This window comes from Physcomitrium patens, chromosome 1 (assembly GCF_059467195.1).
Source record: "Physcomitrium patens ecotype Gransden chromosome 1, ASM5946719v1, whole genome shotgun sequence".
Lineage (NCBI taxonomy): Eukaryota > Viridiplantae > Streptophyta > Bryopsida > Funariales > Funariaceae > Physcomitrium > Physcomitrium patens.
Window position 1 is genome coordinate 15,461,100 of NC_143410.1, and position 26,286 is coordinate 15,487,385.

At 39.5% G+C, this 26,286-nt stretch overlaps 5 protein-coding genes across 11 annotated transcripts; 4 read left to right on the top strand and 1 right to left on the bottom strand.

The window, feature by feature from the left end:
* The first annotated feature begins 723 nt into the window (after positions 1-723).
* On the top strand, positions 724-2,410 carry LOC112286812 (small ribosomal subunit protein eS10z). The gene is made up of 2 exons (XM_024529115.3): positions 724-1,003; positions 1,885-2,410. The coding sequence occupies exons 1-2, from the start codon at positions 807-809 to the stop codon at positions 2,228-2,230; spliced, it is 543 nt and encodes a 180-aa protein (XP_024384883.1). The 5' UTR covers positions 724-806; the 3' UTR covers positions 2,231-2,410.
* Positions 2,411-3,170: 760 nt separating this feature from the next.
* Positions 3,171-6,128, top strand: LOC112286788 (serine/threonine-protein kinase 52). 6 transcript variants are annotated; one of them, XM_024529070.3, is made up of 2 exons: positions 3,171-3,308; positions 4,145-6,128. In XM_024529070.3, the coding sequence occupies exon 2, from the start codon at positions 4,636-4,638 to the stop codon at positions 5,827-5,829; it is 1,194 nt and encodes a 397-aa protein (XP_024384838.1). In that variant the 5' UTR covers positions 3,171-3,308; positions 4,145-4,635; the 3' UTR covers positions 5,830-6,128. The 6 variants fall into 6 exon arrangements, with proteins under 6 accessions (XP_024384838.1, XP_024384853.1, XP_024384874.1 ...); XM_024529085.2 differs by lacking the exon at positions 3,171-3,308 and adding an exon at positions 3,313-3,435; XM_024529106.3 differs by lacking the exon at positions 3,171-3,308 and adding an exon at positions 3,339-3,396.
* Positions 6,129-8,953: 2,825 nt separating this feature from the next.
* Positions 8,954-15,750, top strand: LOC112286776 (putative galacturonosyltransferase-like 6). Its single transcript, XM_073534393.2, has 12 exons — positions 8,954-9,126; positions 9,776-10,248; positions 11,544-11,932; positions 12,432-12,534; positions 12,806-12,880; positions 13,382-13,479; positions 13,711-13,789; positions 14,066-14,146; positions 14,322-14,390; positions 14,526-14,600; positions 15,063-15,124; positions 15,324-15,750. Exons 2-12 carry the CDS (start codon positions 10,024-10,026, stop codon positions 15,349-15,351), a joined length of 1,284 nt encoding a protein of 427 aa, XP_073390494.1. The 5' UTR covers positions 8,954-9,126; positions 9,776-10,023; the 3' UTR covers positions 15,352-15,750.
* Positions 15,751-15,902: 152 nt separating this feature from the next.
* On the top strand, positions 15,903-21,548 carry LOC112286746 (uncharacterized). 2 transcript variants are annotated; one of them, XM_024528970.2, is made up of 6 exons: positions 15,903-16,647; positions 16,936-17,328; positions 17,653-17,785; positions 17,933-18,036; positions 18,204-18,375; positions 18,626-21,548. In XM_024528970.2, the coding sequence occupies exons 2-6, from the start codon at positions 17,288-17,290 to the stop codon at positions 20,999-21,001; spliced, it is 2,826 nt and encodes a 941-aa protein (XP_024384738.1). In that variant the 5' UTR covers positions 15,903-16,647; positions 16,936-17,287; the 3' UTR covers positions 21,002-21,548. The 2 variants fall into 2 exon arrangements, with proteins under 2 accessions (XP_024384738.1, XP_090107066.1); XM_090250940.1 differs by lacking the exon at positions 15,903-16,647 and adding an exon at positions 16,674-16,696.
* Positions 21,192-22,188, bottom strand: LOC149989893 (uncharacterized). Its single transcript, XM_090250954.1, has 2 exons — positions 22,133-22,188; positions 21,192-21,865 (listed from the first exon to the last, which is right to left on the bottom strand). The coding sequence occupies exons 1-2, from the start codon at positions 22,175-22,177 to the stop codon at positions 21,722-21,724; spliced, it is 189 nt and encodes a 62-aa protein (XP_090107080.1). The 5' UTR covers positions 22,178-22,188; the 3' UTR covers positions 21,192-21,721.
* Positions 22,189-26,286: the final 4,098 nt, after the last annotated feature.

Here is a 26,286-nt window from a genome sequence, read left to right on the forward strand (position 1 = left end):
GTTCTTGACTTAACTCGATTCTCAAACAACAAACTGAAGGTGCCCAAGAGCATTTGACAATTGTTGGCAGCAGTGAATATTTCATTTCAAAGACGCCTTATATGAGCAGGAAACGCAAAAAGAAAAATATGAATCACACGTGTCAATACGGTCCCCTTTGCCACGCCGTGTTGCAAAATAGACCGCAATCTGAACATGTCATTGATCCCAAATCGGTGTAGCGAAAACCTAGTCTCGAAAATTTTCGATTATACACAGTACTGGTGTGCGACCATCCGTCTACTAGCGGCGAGATGAAATTGAGTCCAAGGGTGACCTCAAACATAGTCCACGTCGTAGGTGATCAACTTGCTGAGGAGAAATTGATCACATCACTAGATAAAAGCTGCATGCAAAGGAAAATAAACGCTACAACGCAATCAAACTCTAACAACCAATTATACGTGACTGAAGAAAAAAAGCGCGAGAGAGACAGAGAGCGCGGTAAAGGATCCTGGAATCGTCTCTTCAAATATCTACGTGTACAACGTTCTTACCCTTTTACCGTGGTTGCGAATGCCTTGGATGGATACAATGTCATCCATAATCGATGAATGAGTATTTCGTTCCCGCTCTCTTTTTGAAGCAGGGAACGTGTGTTGAGAACGTAACCTAACCCTAATTGCGTGGGAGGGATTCTCCCTTTTGTGTCACGCTTGTCGAAGAATGCTTCCCTTTAGCAAAGTGTGAGAAACGCTCAGCACGCTCGCTCCATCGCTTTGCATTCGTGGAGTCATCGCCTAGAGTGGTGACGGCGGCTAAGCAATATGCTGATCCCCAAGAAGAACCGAGTGGAGGTGTACAAGTACCTCTTCAAGGAGGGCGTGTTGTATGCCAAGAAGGATTACAATGCCCCCAAGCACCCCGAGATTGATGTGCCCAATCTGCAGGTCATCAAGCTCATGCAGAGCTTCAAGTCCAAGGAGTACGTGAAGGAGAACTTCGCGTGGAGGCACTATTACTGGTGAGTTGCTCTGTGCCATCGATGTAGATACCGTTTGGTTGTGTTTTTTGTGAGAGCTTTTTTAGGGTACCTATTCTACCTGTATCAGGGTTTGGAGTTTGGACCTCCTGGTTGGCACTGATAAAATGTAGTTACTTCAGCTAAATACTAAGTAATGAAAATTGTCTATTTCAAAACCGTATTCTATATTGTTCAGGAGTGTACATCTGCATTCCAACACCGAATTGCTACGAGGTTGATGAACTTGTTGGTCCTTTGCATTTTGGATCGTCAAACTGGCATCAATATCGCGACACTTGCGTGGTTTAGGTGTTTCGGAGCCTCTTGAAACTGATACTGCATTCATTTTGCAGTGCGAGTGAAACTATCAAAATAATTTTTAACGGTAGAATGTTTTCTTCGAGTGATTTTCATCGGAAAACATTAATTTTGCTTACATTCTCTGGATAACGTCACTTGCATCATCTCCTTAACTCCATTTTACCCTGACCACAACTTTTCTCAGAATCTCCCTGTCGTTGTAGTATGTGGGAATTATTCTTATCAGGCGCATTATTCATCTGTACGACATCAGTGCATTTGCAGTCAAGTTTGCCACTTATATTTTCTGATTGTGTCCTAGGAGTCTGCGTTGTAAGCGATTAGGGTCGTTAAATTTTTGTTTGCATAGATCAGGAAATCGTTTCAATATCGTGGAATTGAGTTTGAAAATCCTACCCCTTGAGCGATGTCTTTGTTAGCAGTTGCATCGTCAACCACTAGATATTTTTCGTGTTCCACCGAAGTGGCTCATACCCTTTTTTTCTGCTGATAATTCAAATTACATAAGAATGTTGAAGTAAGCGGTTTACTGACTTCATCACATGTCGCTTACATTACAGGTATTTGACCAATGATGGCATTGAGCACCTAAGGACCTACCTCAACCTTCCATCTGAGATCGTCCCTGCCACTCTGAAGAAGTCCGCGCGCCCTCCAAGCAGGCCAATGGGAGGTGCTGGAGGTGACAGACCTCCCCGCGGTCCCCCAAGAGAAGGGGAGAGGCCACGATTTGGTGGTGACAGGGAAGGTTACCGCAGCAGCGGCGGCCGTGGAGGTGCTTTTGATGGAGAGAAAGGTGGAGCTCCTGGAGAATACCGCCCCGAATTCCGTGGTGGACGTGGTGGTGGTTTTGGCCGAGGAGGTGGTAGCTTTGGAGGTGGTGCGCCTGGTGCTATTACTGAATAGAGACTCTTACTGAGTGTGTCTTTTACTCTTCTCCATTCTGTGGTTTGTGGGGCTCCTTTGTAGCATCAGCTCGGCAGGGTTTTGGGTTTGAAGTTAAAAGTTGGAAACTGTAACTCTGATCACTGCGTAATTCGAATGTCCGCAATAAACTTTGTCGGAGAATCACCAATTTCACTCGCATCATTGTTGTTGACCAATGCGTCAAAACCCCAATGGATTCCTTTTGGTTCAAGTCGACGGGAAAGTCTGGCGTTGGACCTATCCATTCTTACTGGTTTTTGCAATGGACACTCAGCAAAGTGTACTTATTTGTACTTGTGATCATTCACTTCACTACTCAATGCTATGCATGGCTTTTAGTTTGATACTTGTGTGTTCGATGTTAGAGTTTGGATTTCGAAATCTGAGTTGAATTGTGTATCCTCAGTTTGCACGATCTAAAATCAACATTCATTCTCTTATACATGATTGAGTCCTGCGTTGGACAGGAGTGTCCGCAGGAACTGGCAATTAGAAAGGAAGGCTCGCAAGTTGTAGGGGTCTTAAGAAATTGGTTGTGCCATGCTTCGCATCTCCTCGGCTGTGTACGTAAATCCTGGATCAGATTTTTTTCAGCAGAACCCATTTACACTCTGAAGAACGGTATCTGAGTTGATTCAGAGACAATATACTTTCCTCACAGTTTGTCGAGAGCAACTCATTTTCATAGTGATCAGGTCTACTCCCAAATACTATCCAAACTGTCTGGTAGGACAAATTACCTCACTGGCATTGCTTTGGAAAGCCTGAAGATTAGATATTAATTTTGAGCACAATTAAATTTCGTCTAAGTAACTTCTGCTCTGTGAATGATATGGATGTGAACAGTGTCAGTGCTTGTGTATGCTTCTCCTTACTCCAGCTAAACACAAAACTTGTGGATGTGAAGTGATTAAGTAATGGGTAGAATATCACGAATAATTTCTCCCGACACATGTAGAAGCTTGCATTGTCTGTGTTGTGCGGGGCTACGGGCACCTGGTGGTTTTCCGGTGGGATTCCCTGTCAGAGGGGTTTTCTCCTTGAACGCGCTACCAAGGTTTGTGCCCTTCGTCGTTTGTCTCTTCCCACCCAGATGAATCACTCATGCATGATGTGGATGTTGGAAACCGATTGTGGTTGACCTCGTGAGATGCTCCTGTCCTTTTGCATCACAATCAATCGAAGTGCGTTTTCTTGAGTAACTCCATCGTTAGATTGTGGACTGACAAACCTTCAAGAATGTGAAGAGTTGCATAAATTATATACAGCCACTTACACAGCGTTTACTTGGGCACCACTGGTGAAAAGCAGGCACAAGGCAGACGGTCCTGGTTATTCAAGTCGTGGGTTGTCGACGTATTCATTGCTTGATTCGATAGCATAATGAATACGAGTGAGTGGATAGGTTTGCACAGTTTTGCGATTGTCGGACTTGCATTGAAACTGCTACTTGTTGAGACGTCATGTTGATGTAGATGGTGGGTCACACATGGTCTGAGGATTTGCGCCAGGAATTGAGCTAGGTTTGAAGAGAGGTTGACGTTGGTTTTGAGGTTTTTGGGGTTAGGCCTTATTGTGATATGGATGGGTGATTTGGAACGAACTGAGTGTGTAGGATGACCTACCCCATGCTCTGCAGTGGGTTTTGTGAAAGTTGACTAGAGATAGTTTTGATGTGTGCCGATTTTTATCGGAAAGGTGTCGCAAATTGGGAGGGAGTGGTGGGGTTACCTAACGCATTTTATATGTATGCGGTTTACGGGCTTTTCTTGTGGTAGTTTGAGGGTATGTTTATTTGTTCGGAGTAGGTCAGGTTCGTGGAATCTGTTTATTACACGTAACGTTACGATAGTCTTATAATTTTAATGGACGATTGCTCATTCTGTGATGCAGGAAGTTTCGTGAATGCAATGTTTGTGCCAGATCGGTCGTCAGCGTGAACCCTGCGTCTCTTTTCAAGAAGATCTCAAGTTTTTAGGGCACATGTTTCGTCTTCTCCGTCTTCTCCGTCTCCTCTACTGTATCGAAGGATAGTATCTCGTATCGACTGGATTGGTGCAGGTTGTCTTCCCCTACTTCGTCTCTCTGGGGATTAGGGGTGACAGATTACACGCGTGGCCTAGTGAGGGTACTTGGTCTTAGTTGATGTGTCTAAAGGCCAATGGTATTCCAACCCGAATCAACTTCAATTTTTCGTATTTCATGTCTCTTATTGATGCAAGGGACCTCCACCCTCAGGGCTGTGTAAATGCGACGCGCACCTGTGGCAATAGCTTGAATAGGGTGATCCTAATTAATTCCGTGACTACAGATTTTGCCTGTCGATAGAGCTCACAGGTGGTTCTGAAAATTTAGCTCCTGCTGTAAGCTTTATTTTAATTTCAATGGAGGGAACATCAGAGAACAGTCCTGTCGTGGAGAAACCAGAAACGAACGAGAGAACTGAAGGCAATGTGAAAGTGGCAAAGAATCCCGGGAATTCAGCAGTACTTCACAAGAAGAATAGCATGGTGCGTGCAGATCTTGTCAACCTTGCGGACTTAGATACTGCTCTAAACAGAGTTCATAATAAGCTACCTAATTCCATAGAAACAGCTAGTGCAGAGCCTCCTGCTCCTCCAGAAGAATGGGAAATAAATCCTCGAGAGATCACTTTGAAGCATATGATTGCGCGTGGCACCTTTGGGACTGTCCACAAAGGAGTGTACAAAGGTCAGGATGTCGCAGTTAAGCTACTTGAGTGGGGCGAGGAGAATACCATGAAGAAAACAGAGGTTCAATACTACAGAAACCAATTCAGACAAGAGGTTGCTGTGTGGCATAAACTCGACCACCCTAATGTCACGAAGTTCATCGGAGCCTCGATGGGGAACTCAGATTTGCGGATTCCCTCAGCCGTGGATGGTGATGATGGATTCCATCATGTGCCGAACAATGCTTGTTGTGTTGTCGTTGAGTACCTTGCAGGCGGGACTCTTAAAGATCATCTCATTCGCAGCCGGCGGAAAAAACTCTCGTACAAGGTGGTCGTGCAATTAGCCTTGGATGTTTCTAGAGGGCTTGCATACCTCCATTCTCAGAAGATCGCTCATCGTGATGTGAAGACAGAGAACATGTTGCTCGATAAACAGATGAGGGTCAAAATTGCAGATTTCGGAGTTGCACGAGTGGAGGCATCCAATCCCAAGGACATGACTGGTGATACTGGTACCCCAGGATACATGGCTCCGGAGATTCTCGACGGCAAGCCCTACAACAAGAAGTGCGATGTGTACAGCTTCGGGATCTGTTTGTGGGAAGTTTATTGCTGCGACATGCCGTACTTGGACCTCTCCTTTGCGGACATGACATCGGCAGTTGTGCATCAGAATTTGAGACCCGAGGTGCCCAAGTGCTGCCCTCAGGGACTCGCGGATATCATGAGGCAGTGTTGGGATGCAAATCCTGAGAAACGGCCTGCCATGGCTGATGTGGTGCAGATGCTGGAGGCTCTAGACACCTCCAAAGGTGGAGGTATGATACCAACAGACGCCCAGCCGCATGGGTGTCTCTGTTTTGGGAGATTCAAGGGCCCATAGCACGTTTTTGGTTTTTTTTTTCCTTAATTGTGGTTTTACATTTTATTTATATTTTTCCCTTTTTTAATGTAGGGATGACATGATAATAAGTGTGCAAACATTTTGTTGTCTCCCCTGGTTTCGTTTCAAGCGTAGCTGCTTGACTTGCAATTTCAGAAACCTGGTGCAGAACCCTATTGAGTATGCACTGGAAAGGAAGTTTCTGTCCAAAACGTTTAGCATTCAGCAATCATCATTCTAACAGTATTGAAGCTGGTACCTTTTTGTTAATTCACGAGTGACAATTCTCTTGTGTACAAGACTAGATTCTGTTGTGAGTGTTGTGTTGTGTATGTTTTCGTAGATTGTGTAGTCTTAGCACGCAGCAGATGTTACCACAGGACACGGTTAAAGGCTCGCTAAACAATAGCTCTTCAGTTTACTGGCTGCAATTTCAGTTAACAATACTGTGCTTTGCCATTTGAACACTTACTACTGTCTGCAATGCTAACTACAATAGAGTTGTTTCAAGAGTTGGTTTTCCAAAGCACAATTTTGGTAAAGAAATAAATCTACTTGTTGAGATAATGCAAAGACATGTACTTCTGCCATTTTGATGATAAAGATAATGAATCATGAGTGGGATTTTGGTGTTTGCCAATGTCTCAAATTTTAACAGTGTCCAATTCTAATTTTGATTATTTGAATGAAAATTTTATTGATTCAAAGATAATCTTTTAAAAAAAATAAAATGACAAAAATTAATTATTGTCAAATAAATTTCTGGATTCAAACACTCTACTTCACAGCATTTGGTGGTTGAAATGTTTTCTAATTTTTCACAAACAATTTTACTCAGTATCTTTGATCTAATTTGGATTAATCTGATTGCATACATTGAGGTGGATTTATTTATTCTTTAAATGAAAATTATTTACATGTTGCCTTTTGTTCAATAAATAGAAAAAGCTTACATACTTGAAGTTTATACATCAATTTAATTATAGAAAATTATCAAAGAATATATAAAGGAAAATTCTTTTAAAACTCTACTCATGTCAGCACACTTCAAAATAAGTTCAAGCAACTTATATATCTATGTTTGTGAAACGCTCCCATTATATTTGAGTGACTGTTTAAAATGGAGACAAAGTATTTCAAGTACGTAAATACATCATATTTAGTTAAACGTGTTTTAAGCATACTATTTAAAATACGGGTAATATATATTTATATATATATATATAAACAAAGCAAGTACAATAATAATAAATCAAAAAAGTACCTTCCATGTTTTGTATCAATAGAGTGATGTTTGATAAATAAAGTATGTATATTAACAAAATATAGTACAAAATATATAGAATAAAAAATTAAAATATAAAAAAATATATAAAAAGTAGAAACTAAATTAAATTTATAAGCTATTTGATTTTTTTATAAAGAATTAACTTGATTTTTAAAAAATAGTCAAAATATTTGGAAAATGAAACTGATTAAAATAATGCTATAATATTATTAGGGGAATTGATATATTGACCATAGTTTTTATTAAATTAATTGGATTTTGATCATAGTATCTTATTGTATATCATATAATTTTAACACATAATCTTTTTGTGTTAAAAAAAAAAAAAATGTTTATATTTATTATTGGTATGTGTTAAAAGTAGTTGAAGTGTTGAAACTAAGTTAATGTTTGATATCCAAAAATTGATGTGTGTACTTTTAGCAATTATTAATATAAGTTCTCAATTATTTTTATAAACTAGCTCTTGAGATGCATCTATTGCAAACTTTAAGCAACAACAATATTCATGCCATGTGGAGAAAAGATGCATTCTGTATCTCTCTCTATTTTTATATATATCTTCTTTAATTGGTATATTTAAATATAGAATAAATTAAGTAAGGCTTTTTAATTTCAACAAATTATAATCCTTCAAAAGTTGTAGCTATTTACCTTCTTTCTTGAATATAAAAAAATCTTAAATAATTAGTATGTATCGAGGCAAAATTAAAACCACTATTACTCTTATTATTGCTTGTCTTGTACTATAGTCTTGGTTTGAGTTAAGCAAATTGCTTGTCTTGTACTATACTCTAACTTTTTTGTACTTGTTTATAACTATTCTAGTATAAAATTGTATTATAAAATTGTATTACAATATTGTATCACAAGTATTTGTTTATATATACATATAATCCATGTAAATGTCAAAATATATATAAATATCAAAATCACTCTATTATATATATACACACACATATATATATATATATATATATATATATGTATGTATATGTATGTATGTATGTACATATACTTATATAGTCATGTATTTTTTAAGTTAAAAAAGTAATTTAAAAATAAGTCAAATTATTAAAGTAATTTTCCGCGATTGTCGGAAAGGGGAATCAATGCCGTGGTTGTCAACGCGACACTGTGTCAATTTCAAAGTTGGAGACTAATCGATACAACGTCATGTATGGTGTGCAATTTAGTCGGGATATCGCTGCTTCCTAACGACTCGCAGTCGATCGTAAACAGTGAAACCGTCGAAATTTTGTGATCTACGAAAAGGGAGGAGTACCGGTAATCGGTAGGAGTGAACACCAAGTGTTGTGTGTTGGACTGCTGTTCAGTAGTGTTGAGATCAGCTTCACATTTCACATTTCACATTTCGCGAACTGTTGCGGATGAAGGTCGATGAAAAGGAAGCGTCCCTTGTTTCAGTGCGAATTAGACGCTGGTTTTGTTAATTCGAGGTTTTGTAAAGTTAAGTTGAAGTGTTCTGGAACTTGAGTGAGGGTAGTCTGCGGGGCTTACGAATTGCACCTGCAAGTGAGCTCGGAAATCAGTTCTCGGTGGCCCGGCGAAAGAGACGGCATGCATCACCACGAAGGTTTAATAAGGAGTCCGCGCAGGTCTTCGTCAATTCTGAAGAACGGGAATCAGACTTCCAGAGTGCTTTACAACTAACTCTCAAGCGACGGATTCCTGCGACGGATTCCTGCGACGGATTCGGGCTTTGGCTTCCCCTTCCTCGCACCAGCCGCCAGCCATCGCAACTGTGGGCCTTCTCCACGTCTATGCACAAGGTCTCGTGGCACTGTTCATGGTGCGTGTCAGAAGCGTATGCTCGATAGCTGTCTTTCCTATTTTTCTCTTTGCAAAGTTTTCCCGTCGGCTTTTACACGCAGTTGCTTATTGGCGGGTCTGAATACAGATGATTTTAGTGCCGGGATGTTGTGATCTTTGGTTCGGTGTTAAGGACTTAGTGGAGCTGCTGCATTGTGAGATCGCGGCGAAATAAGGTCGGAATGGGTGATTACTGTATGCTGTTTTTACACGCTCGTGTGGCTGTTTTTAGGGAGTTGGTATGTATTTATAAATTGCATGCTCATACTTTTGGGAGACGAATTGCGTGTTTAATCGCCGCGTTTGGGTATGCGTTGACGTTCAGGAAATGGTATGAGTGTTATTTTTTGGGAGGGGGGAGATGGAGCTCATTGAGTTTGGCTTCTACTGCTGCTTTTGACATGGTAGCCTGTCCGATCAACAATTTGCTTCTCGTGGAATCTATTTGTAGGGGTTATATGTGTCGATATGTCTTGCGTGTGGTCGATTGCGTGGTGTATGCGAGTGGCGAACAACGCTAGTCTTCTGAAGCCGTGTGCCGATTCGTTTTCGTTTATAAGGAGGGTTAATTAAAAGCAACAATTGGCTGCTACTCGGTCGATGTTATTGCGCTGCTGCTACTGTTGCTTCTCCACCGATTTGAAGGACCCTGCATTCTGAACCCTCTTGTGCCTGAAGATCGATCTCGTACCTGTGCTTATCGCAGCGAAGTCACGGCTTCTGTTCGTGGACTCTCTCAGTGCTCCTTTCGTAAAGTTTGGCTGTTTTTAAGGTGTCTTCATGTATCATGAAGATAGAAATGACATTCTTACATCTGCCGTGCAGATTTTGAGAAGTGCCAAATGATTTTGGCTGGAGGTGACGAACGCTGGCATGAAAGCAAAGAGTGTGTTCAGAGATAGCGCGAAAGAGAGGGAGAAGACGACGAGCGCGAAACTCTTGCGACATGTAGTGTTGATCAGAGGGCTGATATGACTGCTGGTTGAGCACGAAGACAGGCTCGATAATATCGGAATGAAGGTTTCCAGGGCGTGTCGAAGAGTGTAGATATAGGAATAGCACCAAGTGCTGCAATGTGGCGATTGCTGCCGCCTTGGCTGATCTTCAATAATGGCTCAATTGTTTCTTTTTGGCCCTGCATTCCTGGTTCTCATCGGTACACGCTGGGGCTGCGCACTTCAATGTGTACGCTCGTTAAGCAACCTCCGACTACTGAAGTGGCGGATTGTCATCATGATCGCTCGACGCAGTTGTGGCTAACAGCGCTTTCATTCTCGATCATATTTTCGATTTTTCTGGCAAGTCTGCTATCTCTGAAATATCATTTTCCACGACCTTGTTCAGCATCTTGTCCATCGATTGCTTCCTCTTCAGTCGACCCTACATCTCAAATCAGCACTTGCCTCTCTTTTTGTGAGGAATGTATTGTTAGCTGTATTTTAACTTGCTCATTTGATTACGATCCGTTCATTTAATGATCCCTGTTGTGACCTTCCTCGTACATCCTACTCTCTGCAATACCTTGCGCTGACGCCTTTTTTAAAGCTCAGCTGACATTGAATCCAGATGGTCAGCACATTGATCATGTTTTCCAATTTTGGCGATGGACGGTGTATATGGTCCGGTCTGTCTGCTAGGTGGTAGAGTTTTTGATATTCTTTTAACATAAACTAAACTTGTTTTCTTAGATTACTACAGTACTATAATTGAATCGTTTCTGATTACTTGTGTATTCGAGGGCAATGTTACATAGAAAACGGGATTCCCCTGGTGCTTCTACACTTCACTTCATATATTTTGAAGCTTGCAAGGTTTTGCGACACTGAGGATATGGCCCCTAGTCTATGCCGGTTAGATGCGTTCCTGTTGAGATACTAGCGCATAACTTCCCTCTACTCTGCGTCAAATATTCTTGACAGCAGATAACTACATGAGGTAGATTTATAGAAATACGTGTTTCGATATTTATGAATGATAGTGACTTATGATAGTACTGAGCAAGAGCGAGTCTTGACAAAATATTCTTATTAATTTTTTTAGATGTTGGTGAATCTAACTTTATCTCAAGTGACACATCTATAGCACAGGGAGGATTTGCTCGGACCCTTCTATACCACAGCCCGTAATTTCTTCATGCCATTCTTGTAGTATTTTTTTTCAGGAAGTTTTATGAATTGTCCATAGTAGCCCCGTTACTAAAGGTCATTAGGTAGAAAGTAACGAATTGCAACACATCCTTCCTACTGGCTGTACAATTTCTCAAATGTAATCCTAATCAATGACATTTATGAGTTTAGATCCAGTTCATTGGTCGTTTCTCTACGTCTCATAGAGCCTTTACAAAGTAATTTTATTTGTACTCCGTCATAGTTTGAGTATGTACTGAATCAAGGAATGCTTGGATCTGTCTGTTGCCTGTTGTACTTAATGAAACGCCTTCTCTGAATTTGAATCTTCGTGTCTTCTCTCTGATTGCTACAATCCTGAAGTCCTGCTGAGAAAAGTTCCTGGTCAACACATGTTGACAAGCTAGGTATTTTTAGAGAATCATTTATATTATCTTCGAGCTAACCACTGATATTCTGTCGTGCAGTTATCAATAGCAGTGCAAGATTTCACCGTAGGTGACACGACCTCAAAAGCACAACCTCAACTTCCACTAAATCAGAGAATCTACATAGGATTTTCTTTAAAAACCAGAGGCTCTTCTTCATTGAACGTAATTGCTGAAAAATTAGGACATTTTTTCGGTTTTAGAAGATTTAATCCCAACTCGTTTAGGAGTAAACAGAGAGCCTCAACAACACCTGTAAAAATTCCATCATTTGGATCCGCGTTGGGCAAGCCAATGAAGACTGAACCAGGGGGGGAACATCAGCAACCGTCAGCACAGCAAGCTACTCAGTCCTCCAGCGGGTTCAAAACAGATCTTCTGCCAAATCTGATTTCTAATTCAAACAAGGGCATTCCTTGGCTTCCAAGGTAGGGGCTTTTCACTGCGATCATTTGGCCTCTGATTACTTTGGTTCTAATAATTCTACTACGTAGAAAAAAAGAATCGTCTATGTTGCTTTGAGGTCATGTCCAACAATGCGAGTGCATTGTTTTCCATCACCTGTAGGTGGCAGCAGCCGTTTTTTCTTTTTCAAACCCTAGCATCTATGAGACTAAAATTGTGCTAAATCTTTTGCGGTATCGCGTCTTTTTTAGAAGGGGCTCTTCTACTGATCTCAATCATGCTTTTCTTGTTCATTGCGGTTCTTTCCGTCTCAACTATTGAAGCAGAGCATCATTCATTAGATATCCTCGGCGATTGCTCTTGTTTTAATGATCTTATGTAGACCATCAACAGGCTTAAGCAACCTAAAATTAAGGAGCATTTGATTAAGTCATCTACAACAATTCAGCATGAAATAAAGCTTGAATTTAGGAAATTGGTTTCGCTCCCGAAGAGAACTTGTTCTGATGCATATCAATGCAGTAATGCAAATTGCGGCCATGAAGCGCAAGGGAGCTTTTGCAATGAATCTTTAGTACATATAGCAATGACCTTGGATGCCAACTATTTGCGCGGTTCTATGGCGGTATGTAAGCAATCTTTTTCATGATACGACCTGTTTGTCAGCTGTCATTTTCGACGTTATTTGGCATCAGTTTAAGAGCTTCGTAGTAAACATTTTAACTTTTTCCTTTTCCAATGCTTCGTCTCTGCTCCTTATCTTGCGGACAGATTTTTGTGAACTAGTTTCTTTCACAGTGCGGCTGTACACGAACTGGCTACCTCAAGTTTGTGTAGATCATGTACGTCATGAACAATCGTTGATCAGCAGCATGTATGTGTTGTCGTTCCTGCAGGCTATCTACTCCATATTGCTGCACGCTGAGTGTGCCAGCAACGTTCGATTTCACTTTGTGGCGACTAAAGAGAAGGTGAGTTAAATGACGTTTTCAAGTATTCGTCAAGTCTTTTTGCAACTTGGTCGTATTGTGCGGATGTCAATGTCCTGAAGGGATCTAATTTTACAGGAGGAGCTGGAAAAGGTAGTTGCAGAAGCATTTCCATTCTTGCAGTTCCAGACATATACCTTTGATGAATCCTTAGTGAAATCTCGCATTTCACATGCTGTAAGGCATGCATTGGAGATATCGATTCCGTTAGCTTTATCGATTTCTTCTTTGCATTGATGTGGCGTGATACATTATGCACAAAATCTTATGAGCAATGCAACCTAAACACTGACGCTAGAAAGTAGCTTCTATCAAAAAATTATACCCATCTAGCTTAACTTAATTCAATTTACTGATTCAGTATGCTTTGAGTGGATAGTGAATAAGAAGAACAAATGCAAATCGTTTTGCAGGTCTGCTATGTATTTCTATTCTTGTGAACTGCTTAAACTTATTTACTCGTCCGATTTCGTCATCACTCAGGAGCCTCTCAATTACGCAAGGTTTTACTTGGCGCACATGATTGATTCATGTGTCAAGAGAATTATCTACCTCGATTTAGATGTGCTTGTCTTGGGCAGGTGTTAAAACCGCGACCTTAAGTTTCTTCGATCATGATGAAGCTCGTGATGTCCTGCAAGACTTGTTTACCTTCGAACTTTTGGATCAAGTGCAATTTTGTATAATCATACTTGAATGCCTTGGTTGCCATATCCCTATGGTCAGTGTTCTCTTGTACATCAAGCATTTTGTAGCATGTAGTCTAAATACCTGTTTGGACGTAGTCTGATTTTTTGTTCCTTCTTGCACAGAATTGAGGAGCTATGGATGACCAACATGGGAAATTCCACTGTGGGCACGCCAGAGTATTGCCATGCAAACTTTCCTTCTGTAAGTACCCAACAGTTTAACCATACTCCTCTTTCTGTTCTCTTCTGGTTACTGAGAACATGCTAATTGTATCACGCAGTTGAGGATCTATCTTTTCTATCACGCCATTGATATATTTCTAGGTGAGCTTTTTTTGGAAAGTTGTGGTTTTCAAGAGTGCTAGACAGAAAGGAATGGTTTGCCAGAGCTGCACTGGTGAGAGCTACACTTTCTGCTCTTTTTGATTCCTAGTCTAGAACTTTTGCAAGCCTGATACTCATTTTGTGTACAGAACAGTATTTCACAGAAAATTTCTGGATAAATTCTTCACTTGCATCAACATTTGCGAATAAGCAGCCCTGCTACTTCAATTCCGGGGTGAGTTTCTTGTGATCAATTACGTTGTGCTTTCTGGCCTGTCACTGCTCCACTGTCTTTTCTGTGTATGAAACCATCCCTTAATTTACAATTAAGCTTTCTAGGCTGCCCTTATAATTTGATGGTGGACTGCTCGATTTACTCTGTTCTGATGTCTTTGCATCTGATCTTGCAGATGATGTTAATTAATCTGGAAAGGTGGCGCAAAACGAGATGCACATCCACTCTTGAATACTGGATGGAGGTCTGGTCTTCTTTTAACTTTGTCGTCAGCTTTTCTGTGACATTTGGTAGTTTACTAGAGGGCTTCTAAGTCTCCCAGTTCGCTGCCACACTTAATTGAGGATTCAAGGTCTGTTGGTTGAATGCTCTCGAGCAGGTGCAAAAACAACAGCACATTTACGAGCTTGGTTCTTTGCCCCCGCTTTTGCTCACTTTTGCCGGAAGCATTCAGGTTAATGTTTTCTGTACTTTTTCGGCATTTATGTTGCACGATGATATTGGTGTCCTGTGAATTAGTCGTTGCAAAAAGTAATGTGAACTCAACAATGGTTGATTATCGCCTTATCAGGAAATTGGACTCTGGTAGTCCTTATAAGTTCCTTGTTATTGCCTTGATAGTTGAAGTAATCAGTACGTTTGTAATCCTCAGATATGGCTACAAATCCTAATCGCTCATTGTAAAGAATTCGGCATACTTTCGATGAGTCTATTGTACAACCAATTTTTATTTGTTTGGAAGTCAATGTGTTGGGGTTGTAAGACTTCAAAATCTCATCAGAAGATTATTTTACCATGCGCAGAACGATTTTTTTGAAAGCAATTTCTAAGCTACAGTGTTAGGCACCAAATTGCAAACGCCAAATGCAGGAACCTCAATAAATGCTATCTGACCTAACAATGTGCATCCTTGCAGGCTATCGACAACCGCTGGAACCAACATGGCCTGGGGGGCGACATCGTTAAGGGAGACTGCAGGTCTGTGATGTTCAATTTAATAGAACTGTTGTCTCAGTCTTCACTCCTGTTTCTTGGACCAATTTCACGTCTTACTCAGAGGATTCAAAGTTATGTCGTATGGTTTGCGTGTTTGAATAATCTCTTCCATTAGACGCACGTGGCGGATTTCTTGACAACATTTACTATGTGTTGATGCTTCCTCTGTTCTGTGAAACAGACCCACTCGAAATGAACCTGCAAGTTAGCTACACTGGAGTGGAGGTGGAAAGCCATGGCGGCGACTCGATATGCATCAACCATGTCCAGTTGAATGTATTTGGGCGCAATATGATCTCCTGGATCCTACCACTTGATAGAACCCAAGTGAAATATGGATGTGTGGAAATAATTGCTTGGTAGAGAAAATATTGTTCTCTGATTAACAGAAATCAGCTGAATGTCGCCGAAAGGTTGAAGGTTGAATGTGTGTATGTGAGAATAACTGATGCGCAGGAGTTGTTAGAGGGAAAATGGAAAGAAAGTAACCGACTTATGGATCCAGATCAGCCATAGTTTTCTGCATCTTCGTCTATGGGATTGTGGTCCTTCTGATATCACAATGGCCGGAATATTGGCCCTTTCAAAACAGATTGATGTATTGCAAACAGCGTGCTCTCAGGAAATAATACCACTTGTCTGCATTGTGTGGTATGCTAATCTAAGCAAAACATAGTATGCTTCTTCTCCTTATCATGCCTCATGAAATGTCAGTTTTCTCACCTTCCTAACTCACGAGAATGTAGTGCTGATTTCTGTCTCATGCAAGGTACACTGTTCGAAATTTCTATTACTTCTGCTTCCTTGATATCAATATCACATAGTCATGTCTCATGTGAGATCGCTTGTCGAAAATCCCTTTTTCCCCCGTTGCCGCTGTGATCGTCGAACCCCCTCAATCCCACCAACCTTGGAGCGCCGCGCTTGCAGGCCGCATAAACCGAGTGAGCTACAAACACAACCGGCTCCCAAGCTTCAGCAGGCTGTGGGGTCAGGTATGAATCTCTGCAGCCCCCATCACCCAGTGACGACTTTAGCCGCCGGGACATAGTTAGACCATCGATTTAATCCACCAAATTCCCACTATGCATCATGGGAAGAAGGGCGATATTCCAGCCATCGACGGTTTCGAAGAACTGGTGAGAGCTTCGCGGGGTAGGTGGGCCAGAGAGGCGAGGTGCGCTTTTTATAGTAAAGCCCTCGGTGGACGCGAAAGATGGGGGAGGTCTATTTCCCTGCCCAGTGACGTCCGATACAGCTGTTCATGCCATGATTCTGGGCTGCAAGTCGGTAACACGTCTGGTAACGCTTTCAAACCCCCTTTGGCTGTTCACCTCGAAAGCGAGCAATCGGCGGGGGTTGTAGGGGGACACCGCAGGGAGAAGTGAATCTCCTTTTGTCCCTGTCTTCCTCAGCTTCCAGTATCCTCTCGCAGCGGCTCAAACCAGTGTTGTGAGAGAATAGCAATGGGAAGAGCGAGGTTTGTTCCCTCACAATCCACGCAGGTGAGTTGGATAGCGGTTTCGTTACTTTCGCGACACTTGTTGGAAAGTGGTAGGTGTGGTGAGATTGTGACCATGGGCGGTGTTTGGGTTGACTGGATTTCTGTTGAAGTGTCTGCGTCTGAGAAGTAGTCGTGTTGAACGGGATTTGAAGTTGTGGGCCTGGATCCTGGAGTGAAACACATAGGGATTGTATAGTAATAATTCTTGATGGTGCGACATGAAGATTGTGTGGTGGTTGGTGAATATTGTGGGAGAACGTTGTTTGAGATGTTTTGATGGAATGTGCAGATTTGACCGAGAAGGGACAGCGTTATGTGTGGATTAGATCGCTGGTTTGATGTATTTGTTTTAGGTTATTAGTGAGTTTACCAGGATAGACGTTATTAGTGAGGCAATTAGAGTTTACCAGGATAGACGTTACCGACTTGAAGATGCGTGGCCATCTGTTGCAAACAAGCTAATCAGATTTTATTTTTGAAAAACTGAGAATTATTTGAGCAGTTGAAAAGAACTGGTGATTTTTCTCTTTCATCTAGATTTTCTTCCACAGACCTAGAAATTCGCGGTTTTCACTTGCTCTGAGGACTGTTTTCGAACCTGAAGTGGTTGGGAGGAGGGAGGAAACGAGGATTTTTCGAAAATGAGTTCTCATGGCAGAGGCGGCTTCCAGGCCTCAAAATGGTAAGATTGGGCGAGTATTAGGGCACTCTGAAGACATTATCTACAATTTGTTTATTCATTTATTTATTTATCTACCTATTAATTGCTTACATTTATTTCTCTGTGTTAAAGACGTCTCAAGTCCTGAGGCTGTTGTAATGGGGTCATTGCAGATTAGTTTCCGTTTAGAATCAGGGTAAAGATTAGAGTCATAATTTGCACAATAGAATTTTACGTCTCTGTGTAAAAGACTTGAGCAAATCCATGTCCATGATGCATTTAAAACACTGCTCTTTGGTTGTTGGCTGACTTCAGCATTTCCTTTGATCCCGTGTATTATTGCAGCAAAACTCAACTTCGAATGGGATCCTCTCGAATGAAGAGATTCTGCAACAAAAAACTTGACTGCATTGCAGATACTGGGAAAGAAGTTGCCGGCTTATTGAAGGCCGGTAATGAGGACAGTGCTCGATCACGGGTTCGTCTTTTCTTACTTTATGTCAACAATCATGGGTTTGTGGCCGCTAAGATGGGCACTAGCCGACGCTGCGACCGTTTCAAGCTTGCCTTCGAATTACGAAGTTTCTCCAACTGTGGTGCTCATGATTGAAATTGGTGGTTACAGGTAGAGGAAATCATTAGGGAGAAGAATCTTATTGAAGCTTATGAATTGCTTACTGCGTGTGCCGAACGAATATCGAGTCAAATGTCGAGCATCGATTCTCAGGAGTAAGTTCCCTGCCATTCAACCAGGCTCCATGTTCGTTTTGTGTGAGTCTTTTCTTGACCAGCATAAGTGTTCCTCAAGCACGACATGTCCCTCTTCTACTTATTTGGATTAACCAGAGTAGCAATTCAAATTGTTCATTTGTTTGGTGATTCGGGTGTGCTTACAGGACCTGCCCTTCAGGCATTAAGGGTGACATATCAACCTTACTATATGCATCCTCTAAGCGCACTGAGCTAGTGGATTTTTCCCAGCTCCATCCTATGTTTGTAGATAAATATGGTGAAGAGTTTGTAACAACCGCAATTGAATTGCGCCAAGGGTGCGGGGTGGATGTGAAGGTGAATTAATTCACATGCTGAAGTTGTAGTAATACGCATCGCTCATAACGGAATTTGCAAATTTCTTATGACTGCATTTGGTTTGTTTTCTTATCGATAGTTAAATGGCGGTAACTTATGTTCGTTTAAGTTTGTAACGGTGGTCCCCTCATTGGCTGTGAGTAGATCGATGCTGCTTCTGGAGTGCGTCGAGTTTTATTTTGCATTTATACCATATCGTAGTTTTACTGATACCATGATGGGTTTGCAGGTCGTTGAGAAGCTATTAGTGAATCCTGTGACAGAAGCAGCAAAGTTCAAGGTAATGAAAGAAATAGCATCTGACCATAATGTGGAGTGGAATCCAGCTCCTGGTCTGGTGGCACCGGCGACCATGTCGGCAGGCCCAATCGAGGATCTTCAATCAAGTTCAGTGGGCAGTGGTGGCCTTAACGGAGAAGCTCCTCTTCCTGATTCTTCTGGTCGAATAAAATCGAAGCAAGAGGATCTTCGAGCAGGTTCAGTGGGCAGTAGTGTCCAGAGTAGAGAACCTCCTCCTGTTAATCCTCGCGAAGGAATGCAGGCGAGCTCAGAGGAGCGTCGGACAGGTTTAGTGTACAGCAGGGTCCCGAGCAAAGAAGCTCTGCTTCCTAATCCTCCTGGGAAAATGCAAGCGAGACCAGGTTCAACGGGCAGTAGTGTTCGGACAGTTTCAGTAGCCAGTGGTGACCCAAGCAGAGAAGCTCCTCCTGGTAATCCTGCCGGAGGAATGCATGCAAGCTCAGAGGAGCGTCGGACAAGTTCTTTGAGCAGTAGTGACCCTAGCAGAGAAGCTCCTCTTGCTAATCCTCCTGGGAGAACACAAGCGAGACCAAGTTCAATGGGTAGTGGTGCTCCAGGCAGAGAAGCTCCTCTTGCTAATCCTCCTGGGAGAATGCAAGCGGGGTCAGAGGATTCGTTCAGCGATGACATTCGCGTCGATTCGAACTCAAGGAAAATGGAAGGTCAATCCAGCTGGAATTCAAGGCGAGAATCGGATATTTTTCCTGCTTCCTCAGTGCATCAATTTGTGGATACCTCAAGGCGTCACTCTGGTGGTATGATTGGGAAAAATAGTTCTTGGGATCAGACTGGTTCGGCGAAATATGTCGGAGGTGAGAGTTCTTTGTACGAACAGAAGGAAAATGATCACACGGAGAATTTGGGTGCTGAAGGAAAAGGTGTAAATAGAAGTAAAGCAACCCATTGGTCAGATCGTATTTCTCATGAGGATGATTGGGTAACCAATATCAAGACTACATCTGGTCCCGACGGAAGCCTTAAAAAACCTGCAGATAAGCATGAGGGATCAGGACGTGATTCTCCAAATAGCAAACCTGTTGGTACATCGCAGAAAGCTCATTCAGTGCATGGTTCGGAAGGCAGCGACCGGAGAGTTGGTATTGTTGGAAAGTCCGAGGCAAGATTCGACAGCCCTCGTGATTCTCCAAATAGGAAACCTGTTGGTGCATCTCAGAAAGCTCATTCAGTGCATGGTTCGGAAGGTAATGACCGGAGAGTTGGTAGTGTTGGAAAGTCTGAAGCAAGATTCGACAGCCCTCGTGATTCTCCAAATAGGAAACCTGTTGGTGCATCTCAGAAAGCTCATTCAGTGCATGGTTCGGAAGGTAATGACCGGAGAGTTGGTAGTGTTGGAAAGTCTGAAGCAAGATTCGACAGCCCTCGTGATTCTCCAAATAGGAAACCTGTTGGTACGTCGCAGAAAGCTCATTCAGTGCATGGTTCGGAAGGTAGTGTTGGAAAGTCCGAAGCAAGATTCGACAGCCCTCGAAAACCTGTTCTTAATACGGAGTATAGGTCTTCAGAGTCTGGAGATGAAGTGGATGATCGTGATCGTAACCGAAGGATCGCCAAAGGATCAAGATATGCACATAAAAAGAAAAATTCTTTTCCCCGTTCTGATTATGATGACTATCGTGGGAAAGGACAGGTTGGAGATGACTTAGGATATTCTGAAGTTCCAAGGAACAGTAGGGACCCTACGTCAATGCGAGATAGGAAGGAGAGAGACAGAAACGGACGAGCTGCAGACGACCAGATGGGTCCCCGTCCAGTGCGCCAGGGGAAGGAGGGTGTGGAGTTGGATAAGCGGCAGAGTTTTCCGATGGAAAGTGTGGAGCGCGACAAATACTCAGCAACCCGACATCGTGATGAATTTGATGTCCTTCCACGCACCGGGAGCTCATCTGGGCGACTAGTGGCAGTTAGGCCAGACGAGGATCGTTCAGACAAGAGTCGGGGTTCCCGACAGCAGAACTCATATGTAGATAGGTCTAAGCAGTACCTTGAGTCTGATGACTTTTCCAGTTCTGATGATGACGAACTTCGCTCCACCAAAAATACTTCACCGGGAAGAGACAAACCAGGTCCACAGGCAAAGCTTGGAAGGCATGGAGAATCATCTCATTCTAATAATGGGCGTGTGCCATCACACAAATCTACTGGTTCTGCGCAAGGGTCGAACCCGCCAGCAGTGGCTACTCCGAAGGAATCTGAAAGAAAGCCAGATAATGAGCCCCGAGCTAAACCCACGTATCTCAAACCTCCAAACATGGATGATTTAATTCGAATCTTCGGTAAAAGGTAGGCGGATAACTAATTGAGTGTAACATATGAAACATCTGGCTTCAGTCTCATGGTGCGCCTTGAGTAGGCACTAGCTTTGACGCCCTGTTTGGAGTACAACCTAGGGTACTAATTTCTACAGCTGCTACAGCTCTAACTTTACCTTCGCCATGGTCTTTCATTATTTTGCATCTATTTTTGAAGTCCAGAGAGAAGGAAACAACCACGGATCATCAGCACGAGGTGGCTGGTGGTTCTCGAGGTTATTCGGTCAATAAAAACCGCAGCCGTGTCTATGAGTTCGGGCCTGTTGGTTGTCATTAAACGTAGACGATTTCTCTATGTGTTTCATAGAAATTGACGTTGTGGATCCCTTTCTCAGCTTTACTCGGCCTCAATCCATGTCTAGTATCAAATGATCAATACCAAACAAGGCTATTCTTGATCACAAGGATCTTCGCAAATGCGTAGGAGAAAAGCATAATTTTGAAGGCTGTTTAAACCACTTTATGGCTGTTTACACGAACATTTTTACTCAATCTTTCAATAAAGTGAGCATTTTAATTGGATGATAATTCGTCACCTATCAGCTGGAATTTTTCTATTTCTTTGGGTTGGAGCAAGTTTGTCTGTTCACATACATGCAGTAGCTTGAACAATAGATACAAATCAACATCGTCATAAATCAATGACACATGAAGAGAAAAAAGAAAACCCATCTCAAAAAATGCAAGAGGTGGTTTTAGTCAGCGAACTGTACCACAACGGCGATTAGATTCTCCAGAAGATCATCTGCCGAGAAATCGGATTTGCCGAACCGCACATGGACGATACCGGTCTTGTCCGCTCGGTACTCCACTTTACCCGCCTTGAATTCTCCGATGGCCTGCAAGAGGTTTACAAGTGCTTGTTAGTGCTGTGTGTGCGTTCACATCCTTGTTCAGCTCGTGAAAAACATCAGGTACATATACTGTCTATAAGGAGTGGTCAGTCCAACCTAGTAAATCGCAAGGAAATACATATAATAACAGATTAATGACTTAGTTTTTTTAAAAAAATTAAAGAAGGAAAATCAATCGCTAATCTCAGCAATATTCACAGCAAAACAACTTACATACGTGTTCAGAGAAGTTCAAGGAATTCAGGTACGTACACTAGTGACGTCAGTGGTAACGGTCCCTGCCTTGGGATTGGGCATCAAACCCCTTGGACCAATGAACAAGACAATGTTACAAACAAAAGTGTGTTTACAGATAGTAATAAATCAAAAATCCTAAACTCGGGAAACTGAATGTTATTAAACGTCACGAAATAAGTTGTATTTAGTATGGAATTACAAAATACGTGAAACTGCTGAAATCAGAGAAACAGGAGAAAAAGAGCTTTTATGACAACAACACTAACACACGAAAGTTATTTTAAACATAGCTTAGTAATTTCCAGCAGTAGTATACCATTATGTTAAAATCATTCTTGACCTGTTGCATGATGGTGATTTGTGATGACAATAACAAAACATTTCTATAATTTTGACAAATTTTTACACTGTATAATTTACTTATTTATATTTATTTACAAACAGTAGAATTTTATTAACATTTTTATTTTAATTTTTTCAATAAATATATATATATATATATATATATATATAAGTATAGGCTAAAAGAATGATTATATGTTATTACCATACTATAAATATATGCACTATCAACTCATATATTATCAAAGAGTTTAATTTATCTCATTATATATATATATATATATATATATATATATTTTATAATTATATATATTTTTATAATTATATATATTCCTAATTCATACAATTACAGAAATGATAATAACATAATTTTCTCTTTATTTTTAAATTCAAAAAATAAACTTATTTCTGCAAAAGTATCAATAATAGATTTAATTTCATTTATTATTACCAAGTAATTTTACATGCCCTTACACAATTCACATGCATACATCTTTTAATATTATTATCCAATAAATAAGACGGGCAGAAAATGATGAGAACAAGCTAAAAATTACGCTACAAATTTTAATACTACCACCTCACTTGTTCCAGACTAGATGTATAGTACAACCTTATTCCATGGTCTGATTATCCTTGACAATGTCAACTTTTTACTATATACCATGTATAATGCCTCCATATTTTAATGGAAAAAAATTTCAATGCCACTCATTTTTGCTGTAAAATTGGCAAGACAAGTACTCTACCATGTCAATGCCTTTTATTTAAAATTAATTCTAAAAGTTGCTCCCATGCAAGTACAACCATCCAAACAATTCAAAAACATGCCATCTATGGAAAGATCTCATCTTTGGTTTCATCAACTTAAATCCTTTCTCTAATTTCTTCAAAAGCACATAATGGTAAAATTATGAGTTGTTCCTAATGCCAAATTTTAATGTCTTTAATATATATATATATATATATATATATATAAGTTGTTCCTAATGCCAACATTGTTTTTAATATTACCATGAAAAAAAATTATTGAAAATTTCAATATTTTTCACTAAAATAAAAAAACACTGTGTATATATATATATACATACATAAAAAAAAATACTATAATTTATGATAATTATTTTATTATAATAAATAAAACTAAAGAAATGTATTGAATAGATGGCAAGTTGTGGTAGTAGTAATAAAAATTGTGATTGTCATACTAAAAATTGTGGTTGCATTAGCAATACCATCTATATATATATATATATATATATATAGATAGATAGATATGGCTCAAGCTACAAGCACATCCCAAGTTGTTATATTTACATCCATCATATCTATACATACACCCAATATTTTTGATTGGCTTATCTAGATTTTTTTTTTTTTTTTTTTTTTTCTTTATCCTAGTGCAAGTCTCTATCCCTTTCTTTCTCTCTCTTGCCTTGGCACAAGTCCCACTTCTCTTGCTTTTCTTGACATTGGTCCAAATCTCCTTTCTTCTCTTCTTTGTCTAAGCACTGTCATATATTGTGAAGTGTGCTTGAGAATGAATTGGGCACTTGACTTTACAAGATAAAATAGAATTTACAACAAGAAAGTCCTAACAACTCTAATAGAATTCTAACCAAATTCTAATCCATCTTTAATCAAATCCAAAAGAAGTCTTAAAGAAATTACTAAAGAAATATAAAAAAATTATAAATTAATCTTAAAAAATATTTTTAAAATATTAAAAATAAAAACCTTAAATAAATCCTATATAAATCCTAATGTAATCTTAAATTTTTTTTAATGAAATCCTAAACCGATTCTAATTAAATTCTAATCAAACCTTAAATTCTAATTAAATCCTAAATCAACTCTAACCAAATCTTAACCAAATTCTAATAAAATTCTAAACCAACAGTAATCAAATTCTAGTAAAATTCTAACCAAATCCTAAACAAAATTAACATCTTTATTAACAAGCATATAAAATTTGAAATAAATTAATACATTAATAAAAAGAAATAGCTCCTAAATTTCTTAGATTTTAGCCACCTTTCTTCTCTAACCTACATGTTGATCTTTTAGCAACAATTTTTTCTTATTAAATAGTTAAATTTCTTTAAAAATTGGCTAATGTATAAATTTTTATATCTAGACTTTTCTTTCTAATTTTCTTATCAATCAAACTGGTAGATTTTTCAAGATTGTAAAAATCCTTAGTAATCATAAATTTCAAATTTTTGAGAACTTGATCCAATAAAACTCTCATATCCTTCAATCTAATTTTTTGATTGATATTAATTTATTCTAATATATTGAAGACAATCATAATAAAAAACTTCTACACTTTCACCTATAAATACTCAAAGTCCAAAACCATTGAATACATCTTTTAATTTGGAAAGCCCTCAATAACTCACTATGTCTCCATATCACATAAAACCAACCCCCAAAAAAATCTCTCACCAATTTACTCTCAAATACCACTCTTTAAATAACCAAAGAATCCTTAAATTGCCATAGATGTGTTATTTTGTACCTCAAGATTTGATTTTGATCTTGATTCACAACAAGTCTTCTTTGGGTATCAATTCTTGGTTTTTTAGAATAAATTTTACTAAAACCTATTCTTAACTTTTTTTTAAAGAAATCTATATGATTTAATTTCTTTAATTTTTTTATTTTTTATTTTAAATTTATGGTCTTACAAAGTAAGTAGAAGCCTCTTTTACAAGCAAGTAGTATTAATACTTATCAATTTTTAGTACTTCCTTGTCTATTTTATATATTTCTAAGATAATTTTTCAAAATATTTTCATTTAAGCTCCTCTATAATATAATATATCCTTTCTTCTTTCATCTAATGGCCATGTTATAAGACAATAGTACAAGTCCTAGTCTTTAACAAGGAAGAGAGGGAAGAAGGGACCAAAACTTGCACTAGAGCAATAAAAAGATAGAGGGGACAAAGACCTACATTAAGGCAAGCAAAAGAAGGACAAGAATTAAGACTTGCATTGAAGAAAGAAAGAGAGCTAAGACTTATATAGAAAAAATGAAGAAAAGAAGGGAGATTGGAATCTGCACAAGGTTAAGATAAAAGAATCTAGATGAACCAATCAAAAGTCTTAGATATGTATATAGACATAATAGATGTACATATAACAACTTAAGATATATATATATATATATATATATATAAATTAAAATATTTAAATATCTAAAATAAATCTAATATATATATATATATATAAAAATTAAAATATTTAAATATCTAAAATAAATCTAATATATATATATATATATATTTATAAGATACAAGTACATCCTAAGTTGTTATATTCACACCCATTATTTAATATATACATCCAAGGCTTTTGATTAGCTCATTTAGATCTTTTTATTTTTATCATGGCACTAGTTTTAGCTCCTATCTGTCTCTTTCTTGCCCTAATGCAAGACTTGATTCCATCCTTCCTTACTTTCTTCTTAGATAAGAGGTCCTATTATAACAATACTTTGATGGCATGACAAAGAGTTAATATGATTATTATTGGTGATGATTGTACAAGTCGGATATCTATTACTCCATCAAAATCAAAGTGGAATCCAAAGCCTTGAGATGAGCAAGTATGTAATTATAGAACATAAAAAGAAGAAATAGAAGGAGAAAAAAATAAAATAAAAATAAAAATAAAATAAATAAAATATGAAAGGTTTTGATTGATGAGGGTCTATTCAATCTCTATTATTTGCTTATTCTACTCCAAGCTCTTGTTGCTTAATGTTTTTTGAACTCCTTAAATTTATTGTCCTATGTAGCTTTATCTATGAATCTCTCTACA

Bases quoted from the DNA above. Each gene is read 5' to 3' on its own strand.
- LOC112286812 (XM_024529115.3), top strand. From the start codon at position 807: ATGCTGATCCCCAAGAAGAACCGAGTGGAGGTGTACAAGTACCTCTTC. The intron at 1,004-1,884 runs GTGAGTTGCTCT...CTTACATTACAG, and splicing joins GCGTGGAGGCACTATTACTG to GTATTTGACCAATGATGGCA.
- LOC112286788 (XM_024529070.3), top strand. From the start codon at position 4,636: ATGGAGGGAACATCAGAGAACAGTCCTGTCGTGGAGAAACCAGAAACG.
- LOC112286776 (XM_073534393.2), top strand. From the start codon at position 10,024: ATGTGGCGATTGCTGCCGCCTTGGCTGATCTTCAATAATGGCTCAATT. The intron at 13,480-13,710 runs GTGTTAAAACCG...CTTCTTGCACAG, and splicing joins GATGTGCTTGTCTTGGGCAG to AATTGAGGAGCTATGGATGA. The intron at 14,391-14,525 runs GTCTGGTCTTCT...GCTCTCGAGCAG, and splicing joins CTCTTGAATACTGGATGGAG to GTGCAAAAACAACAGCACAT.
- LOC112286746 (XM_024528970.2), top strand. From the start codon at position 17,288: ATGAGTTCTCATGGCAGAGGCGGCTTCCAGGCCTCAAAATG. The intron at 17,329-17,652 runs GTAAGATTGGGC...GTATTATTGCAG, and splicing joins GGCTTCCAGGCCTCAAAATG to CAAAACTCAACTTCGAATGG. The intron at 17,786-17,932 runs GTTCGTCTTTTC...TGGTGGTTACAG, and splicing joins AGGACAGTGCTCGATCACGG to GTAGAGGAAATCATTAGGGA.
- LOC149989893 (XM_090250954.1), bottom strand. From the start codon at position 22,177: ATGCCCAATCCCAAGGCAGGGACCGTTACCACTGACGTCACTAGT. The intron at 21,866-22,132 runs GTACGTACCTGA...AACCTCTTGCAG, and splicing joins TTACCACTGACGTCACTAGT to GCCATCGGAGAATTCAAGGC.